Source organism: Myotis lucifugus, unplaced genomic scaffold (genome assembly GCF_000147115.1).
Source record: "Myotis lucifugus unplaced genomic scaffold, Myoluc2.0 scaffold_778, whole genome shotgun sequence".
NCBI classification, from domain to species: domain Eukaryota; kingdom Metazoa; phylum Chordata; class Mammalia; order Chiroptera; family Vespertilionidae; genus Myotis; species Myotis lucifugus.
In genome coordinates this window covers 166036-174442 of record NW_005871826.1, presented here as the reverse complement: position 1 = coordinate 174442, position 8407 = coordinate 166036, and the positions used below count along the sequence as shown (strand labels likewise).

The 8407-nt window shown below is 56.8% G+C and overlaps 1 protein-coding gene across 1 annotated transcript; it reads left to right on the top strand.

The window, feature by feature from the left end:
* Positions 1-3475: 3475 nt before the first annotated feature.
* Positions 3476-8407, top strand: DBNDD1 (dysbindin domain containing 1). Its single transcript, XM_023747002.1, has 4 exons — positions 3476-3855; positions 5728-5877; positions 6187-6327; positions 7215-8407. Exons 1-4 carry the CDS (start codon positions 3780-3782, stop codon positions 7370-7372), a joined length of 525 nt encoding a protein of 174 aa, XP_023602770.1. The 5' UTR covers positions 3476-3779; the 3' UTR covers positions 7373-8407.

The window sequence follows — 8407 nt, the reverse complement described above, 5'->3', positions numbered from 1 at the left end:
TAAAATAAAAAAAAAAAAAAAATTGGGACCCTTCGACTTTATGATAGAAAGAAAAAAAAAAAATCAAACAAACAAAAGAAAACAGATTCGAAATAATCCCTCCATTTTTTCTTGAGTCATTCTTGGGAGAGGTCTTCCCCGGGGCGGGGGGGGGGGGAGGGAGGGGGCTGGGCGAGCCCCAGGGACCACGCGTCTGGGTGGGCAGGTGTGCACGGAGAGACCCTCCTCCAGCCGGTCCGCTATTCTGACGGAATGAGAGGAAAACTGTGGGAACCCCCACCCAAGCCCGTTCAGAAAGGATTTGTGGGTGCCGTTCACCCGACTGGGAGCCAGGATGCAAACGCAGGGCTCCAGCCCGCCTGACCAGGCCGGGGTGCATCCGTTTCCTGGAGGTCCCATCCCAGGGGCCCCTCCCTGACCACACAGGGACCCGCTGGGGGTCCCCCGCGGCGCAAGCGGCCTCCCCTGGAACCAAACTGCTGGCCCCGGAAGTGTCCCGGAGCCGTGGGTCCGTGCTTGTCTGCAGCCCTTGTTGGGCAGGTTCATGCCAGAGGGTGGCCTGGACCGTTACCCTCCCTGCCAGCACCGCACACCAGGGGCTCGCGGTGCCGGGTTCCTTTGTTTTGTCACTTATGGGAGGGATCCAGCCTTTTCTCACAACTGACAGCCTCACCCCCCCCCCCCCCCCACACACACACTTCCCAGTGGCAGCTTGAGAGCAGAGCCGCCCGGCCTGCGGGGCGGGGGCAGAGGAGCCTGGCCACCCTTCAGTCTTGGAGTCTCAGTTACTGGAAGCCCAAGATTAAGTCATCGGTGCACAGACGTTTTTTCGGGGCCTGTTCTGTGCCGGGGGGCTGGGCTGACTGCACGCGGCTGGTGTGTCCACTCCGTGGGGTCTCACCAGGTAGGTCACATGTGGGTGCTGTGACTGTCATCCTCTCTGTTCACTAACTTTTGTAAACTTTACTTTGGAGAGTGCAGAGCACACACAAAGGGAGAGAAAACTGTGGGAAAGCCCTGCCTGCCACCTCCTGCTGCTCACCCAGACCCCACCAAGCCCCTCCCTTCAGCAGTCATTGGTTGCAAATCCAGACACATTATTTCACCCACAATTGTCTCTGCAATTATCTCGAAAAGATAAGGTGTTTATAGAGCATCACTCAGATCTCATCATGGACTTAAAATGAATGAATATCTGAGTCATCCAAGAGTGCAGATCCAGAGTTGAAAAGATTAGGGGCTGTGGTGGGTAGTGTACTTCTTGAAGGACCTCAACTGTTGACTCTGGAAAACTAGCCCACCCACAGGGAGAGAGAGGCTGAGCCTGGACGGGGTGAGGAGGAGGGGCGCTGAGTCTAGGGACCAGGGCTGGGGAAATAGGGTGCGGGTGCCCCACTTCTGTGACATCTCTCCCTCGCTGCGGCCTTCTTTATGACATTCATTTATTCATTTCATTACTGCGTTTGCTCGTGGGTGCGCGCAGAGGGCCTCCTCGTTGATGCTGGGGCAAGGCCCTGGACACACAGAAGGGGACTTGAAATTTCGGCCGTTCTCAGCACAATCGTGCTGAAAATAGGTCAGCGGCATAGCACACAGTAACCCTATCCACTCTACTCACATTAGCAGTCAGCCCTGGGGGAGGGGGCAGACTGTGGCACCCCAACTTCAGTCTCCCCACAGGGAGTGTCCTGGGCATCAGAAACACCTGCTGGCCTCAGCCCTGGCTGGCTTGACCCCCGCATGTGGCTCCATCAGGCTGCCAACCACCTTGCCCACGCCTGCCAGGGCGCTCCCTGCTCTGCTGTGCCCCAGGAAGAGCAGGGGGTCTGACCTGTGAGACATGTGTCCCTTTGTCCTCCAGAGATCAGACTGATCGATCAGAGAGCCTCTTGTTAACTACTAGAGGCCGGTGCATGAATTCGTGCACAGATGGGGTCGCTCAGCCTGGCCTGCGATCGGGGCCATCTCGTCCAGTCCTGGGGGGAGAGACCATGGGAGGTTGGCCAGCTGCAGGAGGATGGCTGTGGGAGGGCCCTGACCACCAGGGGGCAGCCCCTGCATTGAGCATCTGCCCCCTGGTGGTCAGTGCATGTCATAGCGACTGGTCAACTGGTCATTCAGTCAACTGGTCGTAATGGTCGCTTAGACATATATATATATGGGTTTTTGGGCTCAGTCATTCCACAAACATTTATGGTGCACCTACCGTGCACGAGGGCAAGCCCAGATCCTGGAGCTCACACCCAGTCTCAGCCTCTGAGCCAGGTGCCTGGCACATAGTAAGTAGGTGTACAGCATATGGTTCATGTCCTAAGTCATCCTGGCTTTGCCCTTTAATGCCAGCCAAAAATCACCTTTATTTCCACTGATGATTTCAAAAATTGAGATATAAGTCCCATGTCCTAAAATTCAGCCTTTTACAGTTTCCAATTTAGTATTGTTAGTACTTAAGTTGAACTTAAGATGGTTCAACTTAATGATTTTTTTACTTTACGATGACAATCAGTGATAAGCATCCAGTGGAAACTGTACTTTGAATGTTCAGTTTTGGTCTTTTCCAGACTAGCGAACGCTACTGTCTCTTGTGGTGCTGGGCAGCTGTGGGCTAATGTACGTGGTCTTCTGAGCACATTTGAGGTGTCTGGACTAAGCTACGATGTTCAGTACATGAGGAGTCTTAAATGCATTTTTTAATTACAATACTTTCTTTTCTTTTTTAATCCTCACCCGAGGATATTTTTTCCATTGATTTTTAGAGAGAGTGGAAGGTAGGAGAGAATCACCCATGTGAGAGAGACACATCAATTGGTTGCCTCCCACATGCCCCTGACCAGGGCCAGGAGCCTGCAACTGAGGTACATGCCCCTGACCAGAATCAAACCCAGGACCCTTCAGTCTACAGGCTGATGCTCTACCCAATGAGCCACACTGGCTAGGGACACTTAAAATATTTTCAACTTACGACAAGTTTATCAAGGTATAACCCCATCATAAGTTAGGGAGCATCTGTATTCACAAAGTTGTACAACCATCACCAGCGTCTAATTTTAGCTTTTCAGGAAAGAAACCCTGTACACGTCAGCAGTTACTCCACATTCCATACACACCCCACCCACCAATCTACTCTGTGTCTTCTCTGATTTACTTTTCTACTCTATGGATTTGCCTGTTCTGGACATCTGCATAAATGGTGCCATAACATGTGGCCTTTTTGTGTCTGGCTTCTTGCACTCACCGTGTTTTCAAGGTTCATCCACGTTATAGCCGGTGTCAGAGCGCCGTTCCCTTCTGTGGCTGAGTAGTATCCAGTGATGGATGGACCCCGTTCTGTGTATCCGTCAGCCACTGATGGACATTTGCGTTTGCTTTCACTTTTGCCTTTTGTGACGCTCAGTGCTGCTGTGAACATTTGCGTTCAAGTGTTTGTGTGCACATGTGCTTTTGGTTCTCTTGGGTTTAAGCGTCGGAGTGGAATGGCTGGACTGTGCGGTGACTCCGCATTTAACAGCTGGACTGTTTTTGCATCATGGCCACCTGCTTTACCTGACAAGATCAGCCCTGACCTTCCTGGGCTGCTCTGTCCCTGGCATCTGCAGTGGCACACTGACTCTTCATCTCCCTTCCCCTCACATTCTTCTAGCCCAGGACCAGTGTCCTTGATGGCAGAAGCTACATCTTCTTCCCCCACAGCTTTGGGACAGACCAGGGAACCAGGATTTACAGAGACCAGGCACTGCCAAAAGGCAATGACATGACTCAGAAGACCAGACACACACCATATGCCGTTGACTCTACAGCACACAGACGCTTTGCTGTTTCTGGGATGTTGGAATTTTGTAAAACGTGCTTCTTACGGTCAGTGCCACAGGCCACGGTGCTTGTGGAGTCTGTCCCAGGGGCTGTCCGAGGCTCCTGCCTCCCTCTGTCTGTAAAGAGGCACGTGGACGCTCCCAGTCCCACTTCCCCGCTAGATGGGCCAGGAGTGTGCTCTTTGGCTGAGGTCCTGCTGGGTCCCCCCAGCCCCCATCTCAGCCCCTGTGGTCTTCATCCTTCCCACCTGGACTGCGTCCCTTAAAGGTGCAACTAGCGGGTGCCCCTCTCAGCACAGACCCTCCAGCACTGCACCGCTCGCTCCCTCGGAGTAGCAGTCAGCATCTACGGGATGTACCCCACCCGTCCCCTGGGCCTCGCCCTGTCCCCTCAGATGTGACGCAGCTCCCGCCCACCTTCAGACCCCTGCCCCCAACAGGAGAACTGCCCGTCCTCGAGGGTGGGACCACCCACTTGGTTCATGCTATGGCCTGGCACAGAGTGTGCACTCAGGAAACCTTTGTTGGGTTGAAGAATGAATGAATGGATGCTTTCTTGCTAGAGAAGGGCCCCACCCAGCAACCGAGGGACAGGGCAGCTGTGAGCAGACCCCTGCCTCTATCCTTCCATCGTTCAAGTCCGCTTCCGCCTGGGGAGGGCCCAGGAAACATATTCCAGCTTCCCTGCGGGCACAGGCAGGGGTCTCCTCCCTCCTCTGCCCCTGCTCCCAGCCCTGCACCATGACCTGGGAATGGAGGCCGAGAGCTCAGACTCCATGGTCCCCTGTGTGGTGCCTGCAGGGAGCTGAGCCACTCTCTAAAGCACAACGCCCAGCGCTCCGCCCTCATGGCTGGTTGTGACGTCCAGAGAACAGAGCACTGGGCAGTGCCTGGCACAGAGCAAGTCTGAAAACCGAGAGGCATTGTCACTAGTTATCACCCCAGAGGCTTCAGCCCGGTCACCCCCACAGGTCAGGTGTGGAAGTGTCTCAGTGTGACAGGCCCCAGGACACTTACCCCCGGTGCCACCCTCCCCATGAGGACACAAAGCAAAGTGTCCTGCAGACCAAGGCCCCCAAGGGCTTCCTTGGCCCAGCACCCCCAGCACAGAGCAGGGTCCGAATCTCATCTCTCGTGGCCTCTGGGCGGGAAGGTGTCCTTGCCAGGCTGTGGGGGCCAAGACAGGGGTGGGTGTAACTCTACCCTCTAAGGATGCTCAGAAGCCACACTCCTGATGCACCAGAGGTAGAAACCGGATCTCGAGCCTGTCCAGCCTGGCCGGCCCACGTGAGGGCAGTAGGGTGCCGAGCTGGGCAGGCCGCCCGCGGGCAGCAGGCACACCTTCCCTCAGCCCCATCCAGGGCAGGTGGTGCCCGTCCCGAGGCCAGGCGCACCGCCCAGCTCTGCAGCTGTAAGCCGGGACCCTCCAGACCCACATGTCCCACATGGTGGCGTCCAGGCTGCTGACCACAGTGGGGAGGACAGGCCCACCCTCACAGGCAGCTGTTGGCACCGAGAGCCCCAGCGGGGCCCCTCGTCGCGACGGCGGCAGCTGCTCCTGGAGCTTCATCCACTCTGACTCTGGCATCCACCCGAGACATCGCAGAGCCTTGCTGGGGGCCCCCGGGTCGGTCCCTGGAGTCTACTTGCTCGGCTGTGGGGTCCCAGGGGACGTGTGGGAGCCTGGGTTCCTGTGGTCCCACCTCCACCAAGCACCGCCCTCAAGGGGCCTCCTGCCCTCACCTCACAACAAACTTAAATATGGAAAACAAGGAGCCTCCTCAGAGAAGCCCCCACCTCGTCTGGGGTCCTGGCCCAAGGCTACCCTGAGCACCCTGCTCACTGCCCAGCACCCATGAGGCAACTTCTCAAGTCCTCCTGCCTGTGTCCTGCGGGTAAAGCATTCTGTCTTTTGCAGAAATAGTTAAGGAGATCGAGGTGCCACTGGCTGCCCTGGATGCCCCGGCCCTTGGGACAGGGGACAGCGGCCACTTGCCTGTGGCCGAGCAGGAGGAGGTGGGAATCCCAATACCGGCCCCAGGGCTCCTGCAGGTCACAGAACGGAGGCGTAAGTACAGGGGAGCTGCCTGGCACGTTCCATGGGGACCTGTGGCCCACGGGGAGTGGGGACCAGGGGCCGCATCCTGTCCAAACACTCCCCAGTGTGGCGAGCACTGAGCTTTTCAAGCTTTTGGCTCGCTGGACCTCAGCTGTACCATCTATAAGTGGGGCTCCCCAGAAGGCGTTTGGTCCTGAGTGTGGGGAGCAGAGTTGGGGGCCGTGCTGGGCTTTACCCAGAGCTCTGGGTCTCCCCTGGGCCTCGTGGGGGCAGGGGGCCCCACGGATGACTGCGCAGTGACACGCCCCCTGCCCCCAGAGCCACTCAGCAGTGTGTCCTCCCTCGAGGTGCACTTTGACCTCCTGGACCTCACCGAGCTGACCGACATGTCCGACCAGGAACTGGCCGAGGTCTTTGCTGACTCCGATGATGAGAACCTGACGGGTGAATCACCAGCAGGTGAGGCTGGCACTGGCACTGGCACACGATGGGCATTGGGGGAGGCCCTGGGGCCCGAGACCACTAAACACTGCTCCCCGAAATCCGTTTTTAAAAATAAGTTTATCTCGATTGTGTTTAAGTATTTGCCACCACAGCACCATTTTATTCAACATTTCTGCCTTCTACATATCTATGTGCCTCCTGTTCCTGCTACCCCTCCTCAGTTCTGCTTTTCAAACACCACCAAAGGCCAAAGGCACAGACCCACTGAAGGAAGCATTTACTAAATGGCTCACTAGTTAAGCCCCGTCGGCTGGAGCTCAGTTGCCTGGAGCACCGTCCAGCACACCGAAGGGTCACCGTTTCCTTCCTGATCAGGGCACATACCTAGGTTGCGAGTTCGATCCCCAGCCTGGTTGGGGCGGGTGGGAGAGACAGCTGATCAATGTTTCTCTCTCTCCCTTTCCCTCTAAAATGAATGAGCATGTCCTCAGGCGAGGATTAAAAAAACAATCTAAAAAAGTCACAAGTTAAGCTGAACACAGAGGAGGTGCCATTCACCAACCTGGCCCCACCTCAGCGCAGCCTGGCGTGGTGCCCACTTTGGTTCCCAAGGAAGCGCTGTCCTGGGCCCAAGACCCCAAAAGCCTCAGAAACGGCAAGGCAGCCAGTGGGGTGAGTGGGACCAGGGACATTCCTCTCTCCCTGCTCAAACCACATGCAGGCGGGCCCAGGGTGGGGGGTTCATACCCACACGTCCTCGTTGCTGGCACTCACATTAAATAAGTGCCTGGGGACCCCTTGTGTGGCCAACACTGTGTTGGGAAGCACACAGGGCCAGCCTGGTATCTACAGGAGAGACGCAGGACCCCAGGCCATGCTGACCCTACCCGTGTTCCCACCAGGCCTGCACCCACTGCCCCGGGCCGGCTGTCTGCGGTCCCCATCCTGGACTCGGACCAGGGCAGAGCAGAACCGTGAGAAGCAGCACCTCGGCGACCCTGAGCGGCAGCCAGCGATTGTGGACACGTTTCTCACTGTGGAGAGGCCCAAGGAGAACTAGGCCAGGCAGCCCCGGGACCCAGGCAGAGGAAATGTGATGTGCGGCTCCGTGGACACTCTGCCCACCCCACATGGCTCCAGGTCAGGGTCTCAAGGCACCCAGCACAAGCACAGCCCATGGCCTGATGTCCAATTCCTTCCTGGTCCCTGGATCAGGGCTGACAATGCCCGGGGATGAGACAGGAGTGGACTGGGCCTTCTGGAACCTTCTGTCCACAGGACTGGTGCTCTTATCTGTCACAAGGTTCCCGAGTGGATGCTGAGTAGATGACTGCCGCTCTGCAAAGCCCCTGGGGTCTAGCCAAATACGTGGGTGGAAGAGTCAATCCTGAACATTTCCACCTTTATTTCAATCCTGTCCCCTTCCAGCCACCCAGGGAGCAGTGCCAGCAATGGGGTCCCTCCCAGGCCCTAAGACCCTGCTCGTCCTGGTCCCTGCAAGACAGCGGGCCCACCCTCCTTAGCTCAGAACACCAAATACGGCACGACTGTCTCAGACTGCTTGGGGGTGGGTCACCTTCTTCCAGTCCCTTGCCCATGCAGTCCCCATACTCTATCGATGCACACATCCTGGCCCAAGGGGGTTGGAGGTGTGGGAGAACGTGGGCACAGCCCCTGGCCCCCAAAGCAGGCCACCAGGCTCAGCTGCTCCCAACACTGCTTTTTATGTGCTAAAGGACAGGACAGGCTTCTGGTCTGATTGCAAGTCCAAGATTGGTTTTAAAATAAATGTGTGAGCTTGCTTTTTGTTCCCACGGAAACCTGCCCTGATCTGTTCCCCACTGAAATGTGCTCCTCCATAGGAGCCCTGGGCAGTGGGCCCACTGTGCTTGGCTAGAGGAAGGTCCCCCAGGCAAATTGGCCTGAGAAATGCAGGTGGTTGCCTTCCACGTAGGGGCAGGAGACTCCCTCTCCTGCCACATGATCAGCAACAACACGGGACACTGACTGACCAGGCACAGTCAAGAATGCCCCTTAAAACCCAATCCTATAAGGGTGGCCTGCCTGCACCACCACCCCGGGTCTCCCCCCACAC

Coding starts and splice junctions, on each gene's coding strand:
- DBNDD1 (XM_023747002.1), top strand. CDS start 3,780: ATGCCGTTGACTCTACAGCACACAGACGCTTTGCTGTTTCTGGGATGT. Junction 3,856..5,727: donor TGTAAAACGTGCTTCTTACG/GTCAGTGCCACA, acceptor TGTCTTTTGCAG/AAATAGTTAAGGAGATCGAG. Junction 5,878..6,186: donor GCAGGTCACAGAACGGAGGC/GTAAGTACAGGG, acceptor CCCTGCCCCCAG/AGCCACTCAGCAGTGTGTCC.